Source organism: Pteropus medius, unplaced genomic scaffold, assembly GCF_902729225.1.
Source record: "Pteropus medius unplaced genomic scaffold, Ma_sr-lr_union100, whole genome shotgun sequence".
Classification (NCBI taxonomy): Eukaryota; Metazoa; Chordata; class Mammalia; order Chiroptera; family Pteropodidae; genus Pteropus; species Pteropus medius.
The window spans coordinates 28,255,909-28,279,019 of record NW_024340849.1 but is presented as its reverse complement, the minus strand read 5'-3'; the positions used below and the strand labels follow the sequence as shown (position 1 = coordinate 28,279,019).

At 43.2% G+C, this 23,111-nt stretch overlaps 1 protein-coding gene across 21 annotated transcripts in view; it reads left to right on the top strand.

Moving 5' to 3' along the window:
• Nucleotides 1-23,111, top strand: part of FHOD3 (formin homology 2 domain containing 3) — a 422,036-nt gene that overhangs the window by 391,457 nt on the left and 7,468 nt on the right. For 20 of the 21 annotated variants that reach the window (XM_039842750.1, XM_039842871.1, XM_039842880.1 and 17 more), the window contains 4 exons: nt 2,755-2,945; nt 9,186-9,378; nt 13,822-13,996; nt 18,173-18,334. In XM_039842750.1, coding sequence (XP_039698684.1) covers nt 2,755-2,945; nt 9,186-9,378; nt 13,822-13,996; nt 18,173-18,334 — 721 coding nt within the window. The remainder of the gene's footprint in view (nt 1-2,754; nt 2,946-9,185; nt 9,379-13,821; nt 13,997-18,172; nt 18,335-23,111) is intronic. The other variant, XM_039842765.1, reaches the window with a different exon arrangement.

Below are 23,111 nucleotides of genomic sequence, written 5' to 3'. Positions count from 1 at the left end.
GATTATTAATTAATAACTAAATAACTTATCCTTGCCTGAAGTTTGGCTACATAAGCCAAAACTGCAGAAAGCTTTGGTAATTACTAAAGGTGATGACTGACCCAGGTCCCTGTGACTTGCAATAAGAGGTCAAGAGGGCACCTACCAGCACTTCTCAGCCTTTACTTCCAAAGCCTTTTTGGGCACTGAGGGGCCCCTCTGTGTAGACAGGCTCAAAATAAGCTTCAGGAACCCCCAACCCTAGCTGCATTTATTCTATACCCTGGTGCGTCACGCTTTGGGCCTCACGACAGCAACTCCCAAGGGGCAGGTTGCTCTGGCATGTGCAGGAGAGCTGTGTCCCTGAGTTATCCCACAGTATCCCAGACTGGCTTGGTAGGACTTGACTTTGCTTCATAGCATAGCTCATGTGTCTTCCTATACATAGAAAGTGGCCCATTTGGAGCCATCCTCAGGAGAGGACTTCCTGGCAAGGAGTTCCTTCTCACAACAGAAGGCCAGGACAGCTCTCTCCCTGGGGTGGAATTTTTAGGGGCAAACTTAGGCTTAGGGCATGATGATTGAGAACTTATACTCTGGAGCCAGAGATTTGGGTTCACATCCCAGTTCTACCACTTACCGGCTGTGTGGCCTCTCACAAGTTACTCAACCTCTCTGTGCATCAGTTTCTCCCCTATGAAGGAGAGCTAGTAACAGAATCTGAGGGCCTGAAGTAATTGTGAAGACTCAGATCATGTGTGCCAGCTGCGCCAGCCCAGGCGCGCAGCCAGCCGAGGTAGCCTTCCAAACCTCCTCAAAAGACACTGCTTGAAGCTCAACCTTCACACTGCTTTTCATCAGAAGGCTTCCTGCCTGGCTTCCACTGGCAGTGAGGTTATTTTCTTCTGCCACCACCTTAAGGGCTCACGACGGACTCTTTTCCCTGAAAAACTATCTCTCACATTTGTGTCTGCTGCCTGCTCTGCTTACTGCAGTGCTGGGCAAGCATCACCTAGTTATACAGCACAGAGCTACTCAGTGCTTGTCTGAGCTGAACTAAAGTTATTTTATTGTGGATCAAGAGACCTGCCAGATGCAAATGAGGATAGATCCAGAAATTTATGGTCAGACTTATTACAATTGGCTTAAAACTAACACTTAGGCCTCCTCGATATTACTTGCCAATCTCAGGTCATCTGGAGTCTTTTCTAGACTTAATTCTTTGAATTACTCAGTTCTTCTTTTCTAAATCTGCATATTTTTTTCCTTTCAGATGAATGCCAGGTTTTTTTCTCAGCTCCACCATATCATAATGAAGTGAAGCCTTGCTGGGTCTAGATGGACCCAGAAATTTTTCGATTTCAGGAAGTCATTTTTCTCCCTTTCTTACCTGAATCTTAGGACTCTACCTAAACCTGCCTTCTGTTTTAAGCTCTTCAGCACCCAAGAAATCCAGGGCATATGATGGCACCTCCTTAGGCATCCCCTGTGCTCAGCACATCTTCATCCTGTCTGGTGACAGATTGTCTCCCACAAGCAGCCTTCGTTGATGTGGTCTGCTCTGATGTCTTTTGGAGGGTGGGGTTGGAGTTCTCAGGCCACTCTAGCACGTCCCCTAGGGCACTCACATCTAGATCCCGCTCTCATGACCACCGTCATTGGCATCTAAGCAATCGTGGTTCACGTCTGTGCATCTTCTTTCTCCTGACTTTGCTTGGCTGACTCTTGTCCTTTCCCACATCTCTCACTCCACATCTACTTCTGTCCCCTCAGTCCCCTCTCTTCAGCTCACCCATTTATCTATTTCTTCCTCCCCTCCTAAGCTTCTCAGTTTCTTTCCTCCGTCCCACATGTCCCTCCATTAAATGCCCTCAAGTGCATTTTTTCATCACTAACTCTGATTCACATGATTTCTTGTCTAGAAATCTTATAAAAGCATCACTTTGGAAAGCCTCACTCATCTCATCACTTCAGTCAATCCAGACTGTTCTCACTTCCCTGAAGAGCACAGTGAGTGTGCTCTCTCACATCTGTTCCTTGCACGTGTGACTTGCATCTCTGCTGGCAAGACCACATACCACACACACGTGCACAAGCCGGTTGGATTCTGTATATCCTCAGTGTTTGCTGATCACTTGTCTGTACAATGAGCCTCTTTGGTCCCATTCAGCATTTGTCTTCGTGTTCTTAGTGCCTGGTGTGGGGACTGGCATACACCAGTTTTTCCATGAGTGTTGTTTGACTGAGTGAATAGGTGAATAAATAAAATAATTCATCACGCAGTGTAGAAGAGATCATTGTGATGAAAAGCTGGCTGCTCCTTAGCTGGCCCCAGCATATCAGAGCTACCCATGCATGACTATGGTGCATTCCTCCAACCTTGAGTGAAATATCATCTCTGAAGAACAAGAGTCCTCTGAAAATTTTTATGAGACATCTGCTTAGTTCATCTTGTACTAGGGTTCCTTGATATCATGTTTTAATTTAGTTTCCAAAGACTTTTCTAAGATTTCTTCCCAAATATGGCAAAAAAAAGGGGGGGTGACACTTGCATGGGGTTCATTTGAAGAAGTTTATCACTAAATAATGTGATATTGAGATAATGACAGATACACATGTGGATAATTTTTAGGCCATAAATATGTTTGCATTTCAAGACGTAAATTTGGTTTTGATGTTTATTTCTTCCCAGAGGCAGTTCAGTTTCCTGGTTCAGGTTGGGGTCCGGTCGTTTCTTTAGAGAAAACTTTGCAATGTTCTCTGTCTGATTTTCAGGTTGACTTTGATCAACTTCAGGATAATTTATGTCAGATGGAGAGAAGATGCAAAGCTTCATGGGATCACCTCAAGGCAATTGCCAAACATGAAATGAAACCAGTTTTAAAACAACGAATGTCAGAGTTCCTTAAAGACTGTGCAGAGCGAATTATAATTTTAAAGATTGTCCATAGAAGAATAATTAACAGGTAAGTGGATCAAGGAACATATGGAAATGCCAGTAATATCACATGTTGAAAATATTCTGCAAACCAAGATCTGAAGATTTAAATTTACAAAATTGTACTGTAAATTCTCGGTACCTAACAAGTGCACCTTTGATGCACATGTCTGTTCATAGGTATTTAATTTTCTTACACACACGGAGAAATAATATAATGACATTGAATCTTGAGGTCAGAAGAATCTCAGAGCTGTTATTCAAAAATCCTCCTCTATCAAGAATTGCATCTGTAACATCTTTGACAAATTGACCCCTGCATTTCTGTATCTGTTTTGACAGTTCTGCGTATTCACACATCTTTGTAAGGAAGCTCAACTTATTAGGAAAGTTCCTTTTATATATGATCCACAGTCTGCCCTCCAAGAAGACTTCCACTCACTGATTCTCCAGTGACTGCAGTGTGCTGCAGCCTGCCTCGGTAAAGCTTGGGCCCCATAGGTGCCATTCTCTAGACCAGTCTTCCTCAGAGTCACAGGATTCAAGAGGACCCTGAGAGACACAGCAGTGATGTTCAGGCCTTGCCTGCTGACAAGGAGGCTGGCTGGGGTCTAGGACGGCCCCATGGCTGTCCAGGGCTATCGCGCCTGTGAGTGGAGGCAGCACCAGGACTAGAGGCCGAGTCTTTCAGTGTCCCAGGCCAGGGCATTTGCCTACTACGCACCATCGCTTTCTTTGTCTTTGCTTCGTCACAGGACGTAGTTGTAAGTCCCTCACCTGGCTTCCAGGGTCTGAGGGCTCTGTTCTGGGCCTTATACCTTGGGGAGCAAATGTGCAGCTCTGCACACCTGCAGGCTGTGGCCAGCCTGGAGCAGGAGCTCTGGTGGCGGGCCCACTGTAGTTCTGTTAAGGGCACCCTCCCTTGGGACCATCTAAACCACAGGCCTTTCGCAGGGGTCTGCTCCTCCCCGGCCTGTGCTTGAGCACTTCGCTATTATTATTATTTTTTTAATGGGTGTGTGATATTTTTATTTATCTCTGTACTTTTCATATTTTTAAATTTTTGTCTCTTTTCCCTTCCTCCTTTCCCCTTCTCTCCGTGTTTTCTTACTTCACCTTCCTTGAAGCCATACAGAATTATTTTTTCAATATTACATACATATTATGTTCATTTCAGGTGTATAATATAGTGATTAGACATTTATGTGCCTTACAAAGTGATCACCCCAGTAAGTTGACTTCCCTTCTGATACCACACAGTTATTACAATATTGTTGCCTATATTCCCAATGCTATAACTTATATCCCTGTGACTGTTTCTAAAAACTTGATTATTTTGTCTGCATGCGAGCCCTCTCCCAGCTTGTCATTAGCCACTTCTATAATAGTACTTTCTGGGTCTTGATCCAGACTGTTGGGGGCAGGAGGGGTGCAGTGGGAGTGAACAGGAATAGGAACAGAAGCTTGCCTCCAAGTTGACAACTATCTACTACTTTTGGAATTCAGTTGTTCAACTCTAAATCCCCTCACTCTACTCCATCTAGACCTCACAGCTGCCCTTTGGGTGGGAGGACCTTATCAGAGATTTTGTCAGATTTCTCACTGAAATCAAAGTACACTATGCTTTAAACATGGTTAAAAATGGGAGGCAGGGAATGTAAGCTGCTTTGGCCCTCCATTGCTTTGTGTGATACAAACAATTTCCCACTTAAAACTAGTCAAATAAACAAATAGTTTCCATTTGGAATGTCATAAAATTGGAGCAATTTTATGAAAGTCTTGTAAAGCTGTTATGCCTGGTCACATTAACCATTTATCCTGAATAGTTAGAAACTCAGCGATACTTCATTTTTTAAGCTATAGTGTGTGTGTGTGTGTGTGTGTGTGTGTGTGTGTGTGTGTGTGTGTGTGTGTGTGTGTGACATTTAGTGCGTATATTGAGTGTTCTGGTTGTCCTGTCCTCCCTGAGAAGCTGGTTACCTGGATGATGGTTGTTCTCGTGTGCCCTGGGCTCTGTCTACTCACTATTGGGCATCCCACTGGGGATGACCAGCATCAGCCAGGAATTCATTATAGTTATGGTGGGAGGTAAAAGGGGCATGGCTGGGGATTGGGGGTTGGTTCAGCTAGTTTCCTAGCCACAGCATCTAAATCATAGAAGCCTGGGTTCACGTGAAGTCATTAGCAAGAGCCCACATTAGAACTGATTAAAGCAGGACTGTCTTGTTGGAGTGGAGATGGGGGACTCGTAGCACCAATGGCTGTACTTCTTCTTTTCCTCCCCACCACCACCATTCCCAGGAGCATAGCCTACAACTGCTGTGATCTAACATATTCCCTTTATACTTTGGAAAACTGAGACCCAGAAAAGAGTAGCACTCTAGTTAGGGTCAGACAGTGGATCACAGGTGGAATTGTCCACGGCATGCAGATCAGCCTAAATATACAATTTCAGATCAGAAAATTACAAGAAGCTAGACCTTCATCTCAGAGTGTAAAGACGACTGTATCCTAGGGATTAATTTAAACATCCATGGGTAGCAAAGCTGCATATTTATTCTCATGACACTCAGATGTGCAGAGAAAATGACTTTTCTTTATTTCACTATTTACTTCATTTCCTTAATGAGGTAGCAGTCAGCTAATCTAGCCAATCATGTAAACAACTAAACATTTAGTCTCCTGAATGTTTGGTCTTCAAGAGTTCGACTCTTCCTTGATACTCCTCTCAGAACTAACTTAGGGTGGTGGGTGTGGGGGGACTGGTCCCACCCAGCCTCTGCTGATCCCTCCTGCTTGATTGGCCGCTGAAGGGAAAAGTCATCAAGTCTTCCCCTCTGCTGCACCCATCCCCCCAGACCCTGCAGCTCTCCATTCAGCACCTTCATGTTCCCCAGAGTCCCTTGTACACCACATAGGATCCCACAGGGGCTGGTCAGTCCAGCCAGGCCACCTTGCTTCCTCACCTCACTGAGCTGCCAATTGTTCCATTTTGACCTGGAGCCGCTCTGTCCCTCCCGATGGCAGGGGAGTCCCTCTTCCCTCAGCATCTGCTTTGGCTCTCAACAGACCTCTCTCCACTCCATGGCTTTCTTGGGGAGAGGCGATGAGGCCACACATCTTGCCACCCACCCCTCTGCTTCCCTCAGTCATAGAGCCCAGGGGCTGGTGTTCCACCTCCCTTTCTTGTCTGATGGACTGTCCCTTAGTAACTCCAGTGAGCCCCCTCTTGATAAAGGAGCACATAAAAGAACTTAGACAATGCACTTTAGGCAAAACTTGGCTTTCAAAACTGTTGCCTGGCTAAGAAAACCTTGTTCTGGATGTCCTAACCTGTATGTTAACCTTTCCTTTTCTGGTGACACACTCATAGCCTAATCCCACTCTATGGATATGTAGACCCACTCACTTATTCCTATAGATTCATTAGGTTGTAGTTACACCGTGGCAGACACTGCGTAGGAGAGAGGGGACCAGGTGAGAGGTGGGGAGAAAGGCCTTCCTGGAAGGCATAGAGAACTACAGCATTTCAGGGGGAGATACAGGGGTAGAGACACATGAACACACACACTGGTTTCCCAGCACTCCAAAATCCACTCCTCTTCTTGGGCCAGACACCCCACTCAGTGGCACACATGGGGAAAAGGAGGGATAATGGAACAGATCAAAGAAAGAAGTTTGGTTTGTACCTCAGGATACTGATGAGGGAAACCAGCCCTCCATAATCATAAGACCTTCCTGTCACATGTTCTGAAAGTGACAAACTCAGCTAACAAAAATCCCTTAAATGTTTTACTCCTTTAAAGTCATCCGCCCTTTGTTCTTCTGCAAGGAACGCCATAGTGTCTTTCCTTTCAAAGGTACATCTGAATTTTCTTCAACTATGCATTTAACTTGTTTGTTGTTACTCTTCTGCTTGCAAATTATATGCTTGAATTCTGTTTCCAACTCATGTTAAGTTTGAATCCACAATGTTCTAGAAAGTAAAGGATAAAGACTCCTAGGATGTTCTTAAATATAAAAGAAGACTCAGCTTGTAGACTGATTGATTCTCCCCTTGATTCATTTTGCACACAGATCTGGAGTAGTGATAAGTGGTGATATATGTAGTATATATCACACTAGCCTATCCTAATGTATGATTTCATGTCATATGTCCAATATATAATGTCATTAGAGCCAGCCGGGAAGAAAAATTACAAATATAAGTGGGACTGGGAGTGACAAGAAGGTGGTTTTACACTGGGCTGTTAGGGAAGGCTTCCCTGAAGACATGCTACTTGAGCAGAAATCTATGGGATGAGAGTAGTCCACGCAGCTGTCTGTGGCGGAAATGCTCTGGGCATAGGGAATAGCTAGTACTGGACACCTCGTCAGAGCCTATGGTCCTCCCAGCAGAGTGGCCTCCCCACCCCTCTCCACAACTTCTGCAGGCTCTCAGCTCAGCCACGTGCCCCCACCCCAGGAACACCTATGCATCACATGCGGGGCCTGAGGCCCTGAGGTGGGCTTGTTCAAGGAATCACAAGGAGTCCAGTGTGGCTGAGGTCATAGGAGATGAGATCGGAGAGGTTAGTGCACCAGTTATCCAGGACCTCGTATGGTTATACCACATGTTGTTTATTCATCTGTTTATGGATGTTTGGGTTGTTTCCACTTTTTGGCTATTTTTGACTGGTGCTATTATGAACATATGTGTAGAAGGTTTTGCATGGACACATGTATTCATTTCTTTTGGGTATATGCACAGAAACAAAATTGCTAGGTCATTTGGTAATTCTATTTGAGCTTTTTAGGAACTGCCAGACTTTTCCACAGCAGCTGAATCCTTTTATGTTCTCACCAGTACTGTAGGAGAGTCCCAATTACTCCACAGCCTCACCAATACTTGTTATTGTCCATCTTTTTAAATTATAGCCATATTAGCGCAAAGCGGTGTTTCACTGTGGTTTTGATTCGCACTCCCCTGATGACTAATGGTGTTGAGCATCTTTTCATGTACTTATTTGCTATTTGCATTTCTTTTTGAGAAATGTCTCTTCAAATTATTTGTCCCTTTTTTATTTGTCATTTTAGTGTTGAGTTGATAAGATTTCTTTATATATTCTGAATACAAACTCATCAGCCTTATGACTTGCAGATATTTTCTCCTATTCTGTGGGGTATATTTTCACTCTTGATAGTGTTCTCTGAAGCATAAAAGTTGTTTTTTTTTTTTTAATTTTGATGTTCAGTTTATCCATTTTTTTCTTTAGGTGCTTATGCTTTTGGTATCATATCTAAGAAATCAATTCCTCATCCAAAGTCATGAAAATTTATATTTTCTTCTGTGAGTTTTTTAGTTTTAGCTAGCATTTTTGGTTTTAAACAGCATTTTTTAGTCCCCTTTAAATACACATTGTATGCTTTACTTTATTGTTCTTCACAAAAACATAAACCAATGTCTCTCATTTGAAAAATGAACGAAACTTTTATTCAAACTGTACAAATTAGAGAGATCAAAGACAAAAGTTTTTGTCTACCAATAGTGTTATCATTTATATAATACTGTTTGTTCTACGTAAAAATTTCCTTCTATCTTCTAGTATCTTCTTTCTCATTTCCGGATAACTAAAAATTGGACACTTGTTTGCTCATTTAATTTCTTTTTACAAAGAACTTAATAGAATCCAACAATTTTTGTTTATAAATAGCTGAAATAAATTTATTTTGTGCTGCTTATTTAATGTGTCCTAATTAAATTAAGATTGTATATAATATAGCAAGAAAATATTTCAAAATATTTACTCAGAGAAATCTTTATAAGAATCTTTTTATAAACCCTCAATTGACATGTTATTCATAATATATTCATGTTTATTCCAAGTATTCATTAGAACAGGTTCCCAAGAAATTGCTAACCAACATTTCTTTATTCCTTATTTAATTTTATCTAATCTAGAAACTGCAATGTTTTCCTAAAAATAGAACTTTATAATTTTTCTTACTGAAGTTTTTTGCATATCCGTTTTAGGAAAACATTAAAACACAGATAAGCAAGGTAATTAATTTCCTGAAATCCTTCCACCCAGACATAACCTCTCTCAATGAGAACATGAGTTGAACTTGACCTCTGCTCTCATTTTCACTTGAGAAGACTTTTCAGCCTCAAAGCCTCAGGAATGAAGAACAGTATCTTCGGCTGATTAATTTCTTACTGAAAGTTTTGAGATAATTGTTTTTTGTTCCTTAAAATGGAAGTCATTGCCATTATTGTTTTTCCTCGCAGGTTCCATTCCTTTTTGCTCTTTATGGGGCACCCACCTTATGCGATTCGCGAAGTGAACATAAACAAGTTCTGCAGGATCATTAGTGAATTTGCTTTGGAGTATCGAACCACCAGGGAAAGGGTTTTGCAGCAGAAACAGAAACGGGCCAACCACAGAGAAAGAAATAAGACCAGAGGGAAGATGATCACTGATGTAAGTCATGGAATCAGCCTCTTTGTGTCATTTATTTTTTAAAAACTTCCCAGTTTGGGAACCGTGCTTTTTTTTTTTTTTTTATGTGAAAATAACTGTCTTTTGAAAAATGCTGTTAAACTGCTCCTCTACCATTTCTGTGAAAATCTGCTATATAACAAACAAGGAAGTAGGACATACAAGTTAGGAACGTGTGGCTGGTGGAGGAGTCGTATGATGCTGATGGCATTAAAGGCTTCATTCCATTTTCAACCCCTGTGATATTGGTAAAATTAGAGAAAAAGAAAAAATATCAAACATAATGCCACTTATCATCGAAAGATAAATGTACTCATTTAGGAATTGATTCAGGATTTGTCTTCATAAAGATGCTTTATAACCAATAAGTTGACACATGGACCACCCATTCTAGGCATCTGATTAAAGAAATAATCGGTGTGGTTGCTCAAAGATGTAATCTAATGGGCTCCTGGTAGTCCCTTGAGTCAGAGAATATCAGGGTGGGACGAGATCCAGGGGGACAGTGAATCTGGCAAGAGTCCACATTGAGAGTCCCTGCATATTTATATGCCTCTCCCACTCCTGGGCTCTTCCCCCATTTCTCCCACCACAAAATACAAGCCAAATATGCTTACAGTTATGAAAACACATCTAAATTTCTTGACAAATTCTTGAGATTTTTTACAGATCCCACTAACATTTTAATTCTGTCTTCTCTGAAAACATTCAGCTTTCCTATTTATGAACAGGGATAAATTTTTCTAGAGTTTGATTCAAAAATATTTAAATTTCCATTAAAATCTGGACAATACAAGTTTCTTCAGAGTCATCTTCAGTATAGTCACTATTTTTAGTAGGCAAAGTGGCATCATTACTGTAGAAAGACTGCCATCTGCTGGAAAATTCGGATATTGTCAATTAAGGCAAAGTACAGCTTCAATTTTTCCCAGCTTGCAATTAAGTGCCCGCCGTGTGCCCAGCTAGACGCGAAGAACCAAGGAAGATGTAGGTGCAGTAAAAAACAAGTGCATACCCTAAGGATGTCACAATATATCCACAACTTAAACCACTAAAAACAAAACCAGGCAATATATTGACAATTACAGAGCCCCTGAGCATTAGAGCTGGAAGTAATTTTTAGAGAAAAACTGTGTAAAAAGTCACTTTTAATAAAAATGCTAAATGATGAGGATGGAAGTGGTAGCAATTAAACAGAAATGATTTTATCTCGGAAGCTAAGGAAGGTGGGATCTGGTTAGTACTTGGATGGGAGACCACCTAGGAAGCCCAGGTACCGTAGGCATAAAAAATAAAAAATAAATAAATAAATATAAGGGATTATAAACTGACAAGGTCCTTGCAATCTGTGAGGTCAACTAAGGGCTGCCTTGCCTCCTCTCCCCCAGCCACCAAACACACACACACACACACACACACACACACACACACACACACAGAGAAATGATTTTGAAAACAATTATTTTCTAAGAGAAGTCTGTTAAATCTAAAGACCCTACATTTGTAGAGTCAGACCCATATCTGCTCTTGTGTGCCTCCCAAGGAAAGATCAGTGAGAAAGTAAGTAATTCCTCATTTTGGTGTCCCGAACTAGTTCTAGACAAAATGATGAAATACACAAGGCTACACCAGGCAGTTGTGACCCTGTTTGCTGTCATTATACTCCAGATAGGCTGTGAGAACTCAGAATTTCCACCCCAGGGCTCCCACAAATTGGGGGGCAGTGGTAATCCTGGGTGAGGCCTCGTGTCCTCGCTCAACCCCAGCTTCTTCTTCTGTGAAAAGGGAAAGCTAGTTACTTTGGGGAACGCTGAGGAGGTATAGATTTTGTATATCGGCATCTTGCACATGTGCTAATTGCTGAAAAAATGCCAGACATCCTGGTTAAATAAACTCTAAGATTTCAAAAAAATAGCACAGCAGGACTGTCATCTCTTGTCGCAATGCCATTTGGCTGGGGACAATATGGAACGTGATGAACTGGAAGCATTTTGTCATTTCAGCTTCTAAAAGTTTAGTTAATTCTCAAAAACCATGTGTCTGATTTTCTGGCTTAGCTTTGCAATCTCAGTGGAAACAAACACAAGTTAAACTGAGGGAATGTTTAATTTAAAGTCAAGAGATGTATATCTCTTTTCACCCTCAATTGATTTTTAGAAAAGAGATATTTTATTTAAAGTTATTTAAGGAAGTTGATCTGATGAGAATTAACAGTATGGCATTTCAATTCAGACAGCCTCCATGAGGGACAGGTAAGATTTTTAAATGAACTTAATTTCATGTTTTTGAGGAGAGATTAATACAACCCATTTTGCTTGGGCTGTTGTTCCTTCTGTCCTGTCTGGCCTGTGTGTGGAAGGATTCTCGGAGCCCAGACCTAGCAGCAGGGTGAGAGGGGAGACAGCAGTTGGCAGGCAGAGCCAGACAAATGGAGGCCAGTCCACTTACTGAGGTCCTGATGGTGGGCATGTGGTGGTGGCTTCCACAGGATGTGGCCAGCTGAGTGGCAGGGCCCAGAGCTGAGGTCTGTAGTGGTCAGAGAACCAGGTAAACTGGCTATCAACCTCATGGGCAGCCTCAGGAGATTGGCCCGGAGCCCTGCAAGTCCCTTCTGACTTTCATTAGGACTGATCTTGAGGCTCATGCAGGGAACATTCAGACGAGGGCAGGAGGGCTATGCAAGCAGGGCCTGGCAGCTCCCAAATTAAGAGGGGGCCAATTGCTTTACTTGGAATTTGATGTGACATTGAGATGATCTCATCTTTGCTGACTTCCATGCCTTCTAAGAAGCCCTTCTGTCTTTTCCATCTTGTTCTGTCCTCTCGGGTAGACTGATGAAGAGGACGAAGTTGAGGTATGACTCTTTATAAACACGAAGAATGCCATGTTTGACCTCCCAGGTGTGCGGTAGAGTCTAACCTAACTTAAGCAGCATGAAATGTCAGCACCACTTAGTACTTTAAACCATGCATGGATGTTTTCTGGTTGGTTTCCGTGTGATCACTAACCTCCTGTCATGGGCTCTCATCATGCTGTGTATGCCAGGAACCGAAGGGTTAACTGCATTTTCCAAGCTGTCCCTGAGTCCCAGGCCCTGTCAAGAGTGGCAGGTTCGGAGGCTCTCTCCCTACGGCTAGAAAAGCGGACAGAATTTTCCTTCCAGCTCTGTCTGAGCCTTTTGGTAACACAAGTATGAGAGCTAAATTCTAAAATAACCACTTGAAGAGTCCTAAAACCAAAGAGGAAGTGGGGCGGTGGCTAAGAGCCAGGCCAGAGAAGTGTCCTCCAGCTGTGGGCAGCCTCTGTCTTGTGCCCGTTTCCTTGATTGGCATCCAGTAGATCCGGTGGTATCAGTGCGTGAGGGGTGGGATAGGAGGGATTCCTCCTCCTCGTCCTGGTGCAGATGCCAGAACCAGAATCCAACCTGGAGCTGATTGGCCCTAGAAGGTGAGGTGGGAGCGGTACAGATGACAAGGTACAGATGTGTCCCAGGCTCTCCATTGCCATGGCCAAGATACTGGATGAAAAGAGGAAGCTGGAATCCATGGAGCTCCTCTTTGTAAATGTGAATCTAGCAGACTTTGTATTTTTCATCCAGATGCTGGGCACTGTGCGCATATGGCCTAATGTTCTAGCATACCTCTTGTAAAACATCTATGTCCTGACTCTTTGTTCAGCTAGAATTAGAGAATATCATGTGCTTGTAATGCTTGTTAAAACAAGCAAATTTTTGACACCACAAGAAGTAGTGAGTGTTGCCAAATTCAGTTTTAGCATGAACTTCTGAGTCATGTTCTGATGTGGTCCCTGAAACAAACCCCCTTGGGGCCTTTGGCAAGTCACTTAATTTTGGAGAGCCTCAGTAGCCTTCTCTGTAAAGTGAGGTGGGACTCGATCTGGAAAAATTCTGCCTGACTTGTAACGTTGTATGATTCCATGACTGACTGCCACTTTCAAAATACTATTGTTGTAAGCGATATATAAGAAAAAATTAACTGCTTTCTGGAGCTAAGTTAAAAATAATAATGAAGCTCAATACATTTGATTAACGGATCATGTTTCAATTCTCACATCAGGGTTTCGATATTAGAAACAGATTTGCTTCCTGAGTTCTTCCCAGAGTGGATGTCAGTTGCTCCTAGCAGGCCCCCACTGAGGGGATCTGCAGTGAGCCAGGAGACCCACGACAGTGGAGGGATGGGTGTGATCCTTCTGGAACCAGGGCTTTTCTTTCTGATGAGAGAACTTCCTCTATACACAGACATTTTGTCATTAGTTCATCCAACCTCAGTGACTGCCATAATGAAAGTGTCTACAGAATGCACACAAACCAAAAAGACAGAAGAAGGTTTTCCTCAGCTAAACAGTTTATAAGCTTTTGCTGGCTTTCGGGGAGTGACCTCACACCCCTCTTTGGTCTTGCAGTCTGGCAAGTTCTCTGGCAGTTCTCCAGCACCACCAAGCCAACCGCAAGGCCTGAGCTATGCCGAGGATGCCGCTGAGCATGAGAACATGAAGGCCGTGCTGAAAACCTCGTCCCCTGCTATGGAGGATGCCACACCAGTGCTGGGCGTCCGCACACGCAGCCGAGCGAGCCGAGGTAACGCTGGCCTGGGCAGGGCAAGTCTTCACGGTTAGCCACCTCATGGGGTCTCGTCCCCATCAGAGGCTATAGCGTACTGTGCCCAGGCTGCTAAGGGCCACCAACTCCCAGGGCTCTGGATGCTGGGTAATCACATGCTTTCTGCACCTTTGTGAACCACCTTCAGTAGCTTCATCTCAAAAGCAAACAACACTCTCAAAAGTATAACTTAATTCACACAAGAGGAGTTATTATTATTGTGAATGAATCCTCATGGGGTAAAGCAGGGATCAGTAAACCAGCCCCCACCTATTTTCATACATAAGGTCTAATTGGAACACAGCCATACTTATTGGTTTGTGTACTGTCTGTGGTGCTTTTGCACTGCAGTGGCAGAGTTGATGGTTGTGACAGAGACTTCAGGGACCATAGAACCTCAAGTTTTTACTACCTGGCTCTGTACAGAAGAATGTTGCTGTCTCCTGGATTAAAGCATTACCCACCCCCTTTTGTCTTTTTAAATCCTTAGAGGCAAACAGGAAACTAGACTTCACGATGGTAAAGACAGAAGAGTATCCAGATTTGTTTTATAACTTGGAAAAAAATTTTTTTTTTATTTTAATTAAGAGTTAAGACGCATTTTTCATCAGAGAACGTTGACTTGTGTTTCTCTGGTGTCGTCTGATACCACGTTGACCTTTGTAACTTTTCTCACTGCCTGCAGGATACGCCCACGTTGTCCGTGCTGTCATTTGCAGTCTCCTGTGGTCTGAGCCTATCCTATCTTGTCATCCCTACATTGTGGGCACACCTGTGTCTCCCTGAGCCCTGCTGTTGCTCATGCTGTCCCCTTCTCTGCCTGTCCAAGCCCCTTTCACCCCCAGAATCCACCTACTCTACACTCTGACATGCAGGCCACTCATTCTCTCTAGACTTTAGTCTTGACCCTGTGACAGGGTTTTCACTTTGTATGCAGTTAGGAATGTGCCAGGAGAAGGTCTGCCTCCCTCCACCCTGGCCCCATCTGAGATGCATATGACAATTAGAAAGTATTATTTCTTACTGTCTGTAGAAGGAGGCCATTTCTCAGAAAAACCAAGAAGTGACAGGAGAGAAGGTATGTAAACAAGAAAAGATATAAGAGGGGAGAAGAAAGCGGGGGAAGTCAGAAGGTGAAGAAAGTAGTATCATTAAATGCTGAGCAGGAGAGGCTGTCGGTCTAGACAAAGCATAGAACAAGGATTAGGATAAAATAAAACAGCTTTGCAATGTTATGGGGTGTGGGGAAAGGAATCTCTTGTATCCTGTGGTACCCAAAAGGGCCTAAGACATCCCAGGCATGAGTCTCTCTGTGCTTGGCAGCTCTTGCAGAGTTTGTGTGGTAGACTAAACGTGGCCACCAGGAAGATCAAGGAGAGCATTGATGCCTGCACTGTGGTGACCCCAGCCATCAGGAACCTTGAGTCCAGTACCTTGCAGAATACAAGGGTAGTACAATGAAAACCATATTGGGGTCCAGTATTTCTACTGGCACATATCAGGTTGTGCTAATTTTAAAAGAGAAAATAGACAGCTGTTCCTGACTGGAAAGGACAAAGAGGAAAAGATGTTGCTGGATTTGTACACTATGAGTTCATTTCCAGAATGAGCATGCGGAAAGCTGTTCATTGTAAGCATCTCCTGACATCTTACAGGAAAGCCGTTCAGTTCTCTGCACATTTGGAGACTTCTGCTTCCAGGTGGCACACAGTAGGTAGTGGCAAGCCACCACTCTTGTTACAACAACTAGAAATTTTTAAAAAATGGCAAAAAGCTTTCTTTTAAACAATATCAGAGAACTGTGAGAGAAAAGAGGACTATACAAACTAGAATCCCAGGTAGGCTGAGAGCTCCTCTCTAGGAGCATCTGCCATGTCTGGGCACAGGGTGAGCATTAGACTTGCCCTGGGCAGAGCGACTCTAACAGTAAAGAGAACCTGGCAGAACTTCTAATAGCCATGTGAGTTGCCGTAAGAGATTGGAATCTAGAGGAGCTCCAAACACAGACAGTTTTCTCCAAGAGAATTTTGTGCTGGGCAGCATAGGGAGGGTAGGCTGGGCCAGAAAGGCCAAAGGAAGGGTCCTGCAGTCTTGGAGACCTGAAGAAACTAAGACAAGCCAGAGTAAGTACCTTCAACAAACGATACAAATATGTAAAGACAGAGGTGTGCCTGAACCCTGCTCAGGACTTCACTTTGTCTGCCTAACAGGAAGGAGTAAAGCCTGGTGGAAAACTATACTAACCTCAGTCTCTTCATTCTTTTATACGCAAAGTCCAGTCCGTAGTCAAAATTATGAGCCAAGAGAAGAATGTGAAAATGTGACTGACAGGAAGAAAAGTAGACAATAGTTTGCAGAGCCACAGGTGATCCAGATGTTGAAATTTGCAGTCAGGATTTAACCATCGTAAGTGTTCAAAGACAATAAAGAAAACTGCACATGAATTGATTAAAAGGTAGATAATTTCAACCAACAATTGAAATTTAAAATAAAAGAATGAATCGAATGGTCAGTGGACATTCTAGAACTGCAAAGGAAAATATCTGAAATGAGAAACTTTTTGGGTGGGTTTAATAGCAGACTGGTCTCAACAGAAGAGAAGCTTAGTGAATTCAAAAATAAATTAATAGAAAATATACAAACTGAAGCAAATCTAAGGGAAATAAATACAAAGAAAAGCCTGCCTTGGCATCCCATAAGCTAACTGCTCAAAACCAAAGATGAAAGTAAAATCTTTAAAGCAGCCAGAGAGAAAAGATACATTACTTTTTAAGGAACAGCAAGAAGATTGATGGCTTGCTGTTAGCAGGAACTATGGGAGTCAGAAGAAAATGGAGTGACAGCTTTAAACTGCCAAGAAGAAAACTTCCTAACCTAGAAGTTTTTATCTACCCAGGGAAATTCAAAACCGAAGGCCAACTTTTATCACAGTAAAATAATATATCTACTTTGATATTATTGTTTTCCTTTTAGACATTTTTTAGGTTAGGTTTTTAAGGAAAAAAAAGTATTATCTTTCAAACTACAATCTATATATTTTGAAAAATGAAGTCAAAATAAAGTGATATAGTGCTATCTTGGTCTCTAATGCTTTATCCCCTCCCCTACATCTCAGTACATATAAATATCTTAACACTTGGGAGACTATGGTGAGTCCAGTGGCCCCTTGGGGTCTGTAAAAGATATGGGCAGTGTTCCTCTGATGGCTACATGTGAATGCAAAAGTTCCAGGAAGAGAAATGGATACGTGACCAGGAAGAATGGGCATCAACAATCATCAGACAGTGAGGACAGTGACCAGAGGAGAGAGGATAAAAAAGCAGAACCAAGAATGAGGTCATGAAGGAATGAACTCATTGTAAAACTAAGTTTGACAGTCCTGGACTTATGGAAAGATATCCCTTTTAACATGACTCGGGAATCCATGTTTTCAGGGTGCCTTCTTGCTTTTCTATAGGCAGATGCATCTATGCCAGACTTGGACTGTGTTAACATATACTTAGTAATAAATGTATTTTTCTTGTCGGGGAGCAGAGGGATTTACCAAAGAGAAATTATGTCAACTTCCGCTTAGCTGCTTGTAGAGGGCAGACAATCTTGTTACAATCCTTAAAGGCTAGGTGATTCAAAGATAAATTATGTTTCAAAGTCCATTGATTTTCCATTAAACTGAAAGAGAAGCTGAGGTTAGTTAAAATTCAGTAGGCACATACAACCATGGGTAGAGAGTGAGTTAACGAATGTCTGTGGACATTACTGGATGTACATCACTGGATATCTGTGATGTGCACATTACTGTGCTGCATGGGGGGTCTGCCCTCCTGTGATCACAGGCCCTGGCAGCTGAAGGCAACACATCCAGGCACAGAAAGTTAAAGGACAACAGAAGACAGGAACACAAGTGCAGTACAAGCTGTCATGACAAAGGTGACCTGAGTATGGGTTTATGGAGAGTTCAGAGCCTGGGGTTAAGGGTCACAGGTCACAGTGTGCCTCTGTGGTGGGGACGGGTGAGCAGTCTGGGTCTGTCAGGCTCAAGCTGTCTGCTCTGTTCTGGTGCTGACAGAGCTCTGCTGCTGGAGGAGCGGTGCTGTGTGTTTTCTTTGGTGTTTTCCTTCTCTCTGAGCATGTGGAACTCTCTGGTTAATCCTTCAGGATCCACTGGTTCATGGACTCTGGGGACTGATGACTCACCTACTGTTACAGATGATGCAGCTGATGAGATCATGGACCGCATTGTCAAGTCGGCCACCCAAGTGCCCAGTCAGCGAGTGGTGCCTCGGGAGAGGAAACGCTCCCGGGCCAACCGGAAGTCTCGTAAGTGCCTTTGAGCTGAGCCAGCGTGAGAAATCCACCCCACAGGGACCCACCCTGCAGTTCTGTGTGACCCAGGAAGAGCAGAGACTCAGAGGCAGTCTCCAGTGGATTGTCAGTGGTACCTAGAGGGCCCACCTGTGCTTGTCAACCATGCTTGACATTCAGCGTTGGCCATCGTGGAAGAGGGGTGCTGTAGCCACCCCTGTCCAGTGTATTTGTCATTTCTGACCAGGCCTCCCCCATTTCACACTTCGTCCCTGGAAAGGTCTGGAAGTCTCTGGTGTGCAAGGGTGAGCACAGGGGGAACCATAGCCAAGTACTGCCCCAGATTCTTTGCTAGATGCTATATTTCTGACCCTCACCCAGCATCAAGAGCCACTTTCCGGGCTGGAGATGGTCTCCCCAGGAGTTCACTGCTGCTCATAAATATGTTCAAGGTGAAAACCAGTGATTTTTATGGTCATTAGGATGCTTAAACTACTTCATGTGAGCTTGGGGTGACCAGTTCTTTTTTTGTTTTCCTACCAACTAAATCAAAGCAACTGATATTTTACTTTAGTCTGAGTCTACTGTGTGCTCCTGCCCCATGAATGATGGGTGTGGAGTGGTCCCTGCAGTCACTGTGCTGACTCTCAAAGGGTCTACCCTCTGTAGAAAAGCAGGGTTCCTTTGAATTCTTTCATGTCCGCTTGCGTTTGCCATGACCTTTGCATGTTTCAAGAGATTGCTCACCCCCCAAGCTTTGGCCTGCTGCCAGTCACTCAAGAGATAGCTCGAGTCTCCACCAGCTCTGCCACCTGGAATAAAAGGTGATGACTAGGACAGGGATTGGTGAGCTTCCACAAGAAGAAAGGCTGGTTGCCTGCTCATGTCCTGATTGGTTCTTAAAATTGACAGAAGAGTGACTGAAAGCAGTTAACACTTCAGTAAAGACTCAGACTCAGAGAATCCCCAGTGATGCCACCTTTGAGGTTCACACAGGCGATGATTGGGGTTTGGGCTGTATACATTGGACCCTGTGCTTCTGTTTGACCCACTGACAAGCTTATTTCCAGAGTAAAGAACAGTAAACCAATTGCTCTCATTTATCAGACTCTGCTCCTTTTACATGATCTGCTTTCATTTCTGATAGAGACTTTTTCCCCAGAAAAGAAAGTAACCCTTGGCAACTCCACCAGAGAGAGGCAGAGCTTCTTAGACCACAGAGTTTGGGGTTCAACAGGGGTGGGGGATAAGATTCTCATTTAGTAAGATGAGTAGCTGAGAGTCAGTTTTTTGCCCTGCTCCTAGATGAGGCCGATGCTGCTGGTCCTTGGTCCACACTTGAGTAACAATTCTCTTTGGCTGTGGCTCCCAACCATGGCCGCACATTAGAGCCTTCTTCAAAGTTTTGGAAATTCCAGGCATCTGGGCTGCACCAAGGCTGACTACTTCAGAGCCTCCGGGGCCCTGCCCTCAGTTAGTTGGTGGGATTAGGAGGCGGGCTCTCCTTCCACTGGGTGCACCCCCTGCCACATTCCCACTATTTTTTAAATGGAAAGCTATCATTCAGAAGGACTGGCTTTTTATATCTTCAAGAATATCTTTGTGGGCTCCAACATCAGTATCTAAGGCATTTACATTTATTTTTTCCAACATTTTGCTATTTTCTGGCTTTGCTGTGAAGTTTTTGCCAATGTCCTAGTACACCTATGTAAGAACTTGCTACTCAAAATTGGTCCTCAGACAATGTGGACATCTCTTAGAGGCTGGTTAGAAATGCATATTCATGGAGCCCATCCTAGGGCAACCAATTCAGAATCTGAGTTTAACAAGATCCCCAGGTGACTCATGTACACACACTAAGGTGGAGCAGCACTGGGGTCTGAGGCCAGGAGAGGACTTGCAAGGTCCTCGGCTGTGCACATCTTCAGTGGCAAACTTCTTTAAGAGGTGGGGCTAATCCACACTCTCTCCACACTGCATGCTGAATCTAACTTGCTCCAGGCCAAGGCAACACTTCCCTTTTTGCCTCTCTGAAGGAGACGAAATAATATTTTCTTGTGTTTTTAACTTACTTTTTCTTACATACTAGGAAGGTTGAGCCTCTCGTCATTTGCATCTCTTCTTTTGTGTATGGATTGTCCATAGCTTTTGTTTACTTTTTTCTTGGTCTTTTTCATGATAAGAAATTAATTTCTTAATAGCGTTTGAAATGAAACCTATGAAAGGCTTTTCAAGGTCTTCAGTAGATTATCTTCAGTATTTGCTATTTATTGCCCTTGTATTAGTTATTTCAATAAACTGGTGACCAAATGGCAGAAACCTTGGTCACTCCTGGTCCTGTTGCAATGGGCAATCTCATTGCAAGAATGACCACCAGAAGGAGTTTGGAAAAACATATTGTGGGTAGACTGAGGGAGAGGGGTAGAGAAAGGATGCCAGGCCAGGGAGTGTCCTCACAGAGATGGGCAGAGTTGGTCCAAGGAGCTCAGAAAAAGAAACTGCATGAGATAGTGGCCTGCCAGTCCCTGGAGGCCAGGGTATGTGTAGCTTACACATCTGTGTTGGCAAAGAGTGTTGGCCCTGCCCTCTGGCCTAGAGAGAACCAGATTCTTAGAGAGACACATAATGTCACTGGAAACAATACCACAGTCAAATTAATTTTTCTCTTCTATCTGGCCAGAGAGATATTTTGCCTGTTTTTGTTGTTGACATAAAATAATTTCCTTTGGTATCATTTCCGTTCCAATCTTATGCAAAACAGCCATATATTCTTTTTACTTAGCCAAACATATTTTATCCTGTGATGCAGTTACTACAACAAATACAGCACTGCATTTATGTAAATGTTTATCTGTAACGGGTTTAATTTATTAGTAATGGCACCATCAGCAGAAATTTAAGACGGAGGAAGTTACTTTGGTTTCCATTATAAAAGAGTGATAAACTCCAGCTTTTCTCAATAGGTTAAAGGAATGAGAAAAACACAATATACAAAATTAACATGAAGTTTCCCTTCTGGGCCTCCCCCGGAACAGTGCCGTATTTGATTAGATTGTCTAATGGTGGTGATGAGGCAAGTGGATAATGAATAACCAACATATTTGGGCTCTAACTCATTTGGCTAAAGACAATAATAGTCCAGCTATCACAGGAAACAGAATCCATCCCATAACCTAGAAATTTATGACCTGCAAGCCACTTGAGAATCCTCCAAGATAATTAAATGTCTGCTTTTGTGTTTGATGCTTGTGGCCAGGCCTACACAAGCCAAATGACCTGCTAAAGCCTGAAATGATGGGCCAGTCAGGATGCGACGAGAGCATCTTTATCGATTTGCAGGTTCCCATGGCTCAGTTCTGCTGCTTTTCCAGCTGGTGCCATCAGGGTGTCATTAAGTAAAATGTTTCGAACTATCCAGTTGATTTCTAGCCTGTGAAATGGTTGCTCTAACACACCTCATATGCTCCCCCCAGATTCTAGCCAGGGCTCTCCATCAAATTGGTTTGTGTATCTGACTGAGGGAGAACATTCCCCAAGCTCTTCGGGTTTTTTTCTTATTTTTGTTTTTCTTCTCATATTGGGGTAGGTATTTTGTCCTAAAGCTATTTGTCCACTTAGGCCTTCTGGATATTGGCCTCCCCTAGTCTAGATAACCCAGAAGCTGACCGGCATTTGAGGTGTCCTTATGGGTATGATTCTGCCGGATGGACGGGGAGGGGGAGGTGCCTTCCCTGTGTTTTTTTTTCTTTTGGACCCATCTTGGGAAGAGGATCTGCACCCAGCTGGCTGCCGGCATGTGGCCACTAGCCAGATGACCATGGGACAGAGCGGGGGTTAGGGACTCATCGTCTGCCTTTTCTCGTTCCCAGGGAAGCCCAGGTCTTGAGAGAGGCAGGCTGCCCCTGCTCCTGTCGCCTTTCCCTCTGAGGGGGGGTCTGGGCCCCACCCGTGACATGACCATGGAGTTTTGGACTCAGGGCTGTATTTCTATAAAGATGTGATCGCTTAGATGTGACTTACAAGTAATCAACCAATTTCTTAGCTAGTTAAGATCCTAAGATTGATCACCTTACAAGAACAGTTCCTCACTGGGCAGAGCCAGAAGTCTGATGCCAGGGCCTATGGGAAAAAACGCGGAACTCTGATTGGATTTCGCGCCCTGACTCTCATCCCCTCGCACCGTGACTTCCTTCTCAACGTGTCTCTTGTGAAGCTTCGACAGTCTTGTCGAAGGGCATGTGGCAGGTTTCACGCTGATATAACTAAAATCTAATCATATTTCTCTTACAGAATATTAAGAGATGTGGCCATGCTATGTGTTAAGTAGCATTTAGAGAAGAAAGAGAATGGTCGAATCTGAAAAATTATTAAAACTGTTTTGGGGAAAACAAGATTTATGCCTCACAAAATATTAGGTTCAGCCCTGGGTCTGATCAGTACACAACTGAGTTCATTCGTCTCTCTGCTTTTCCAAAGTGGTATTTGAAAACACCCAGGAATTTTCCTACTAATCTCATTTTTAAAAATTTCCCTCCATTTAATTTAAATAGTTATTTCTTACTTACTGTGAATCAATTTTATATTTACATAAAATTTATATTTATAGGGCAAGCCAGCAGTGGCAATAGTCCAGAGGCCTTAAAACTAACACACTTGGAATACAGTAAAATAAGATATTAGTGGAAAAAACTAAATTTTCTAAAACTTTTGTCTTCTTGACAGCAGCGTCATTATTGTTTACTTAGCATGTAATTATCATAGAGCTCATCAAAGCTGGACTGACCCCTCCTCC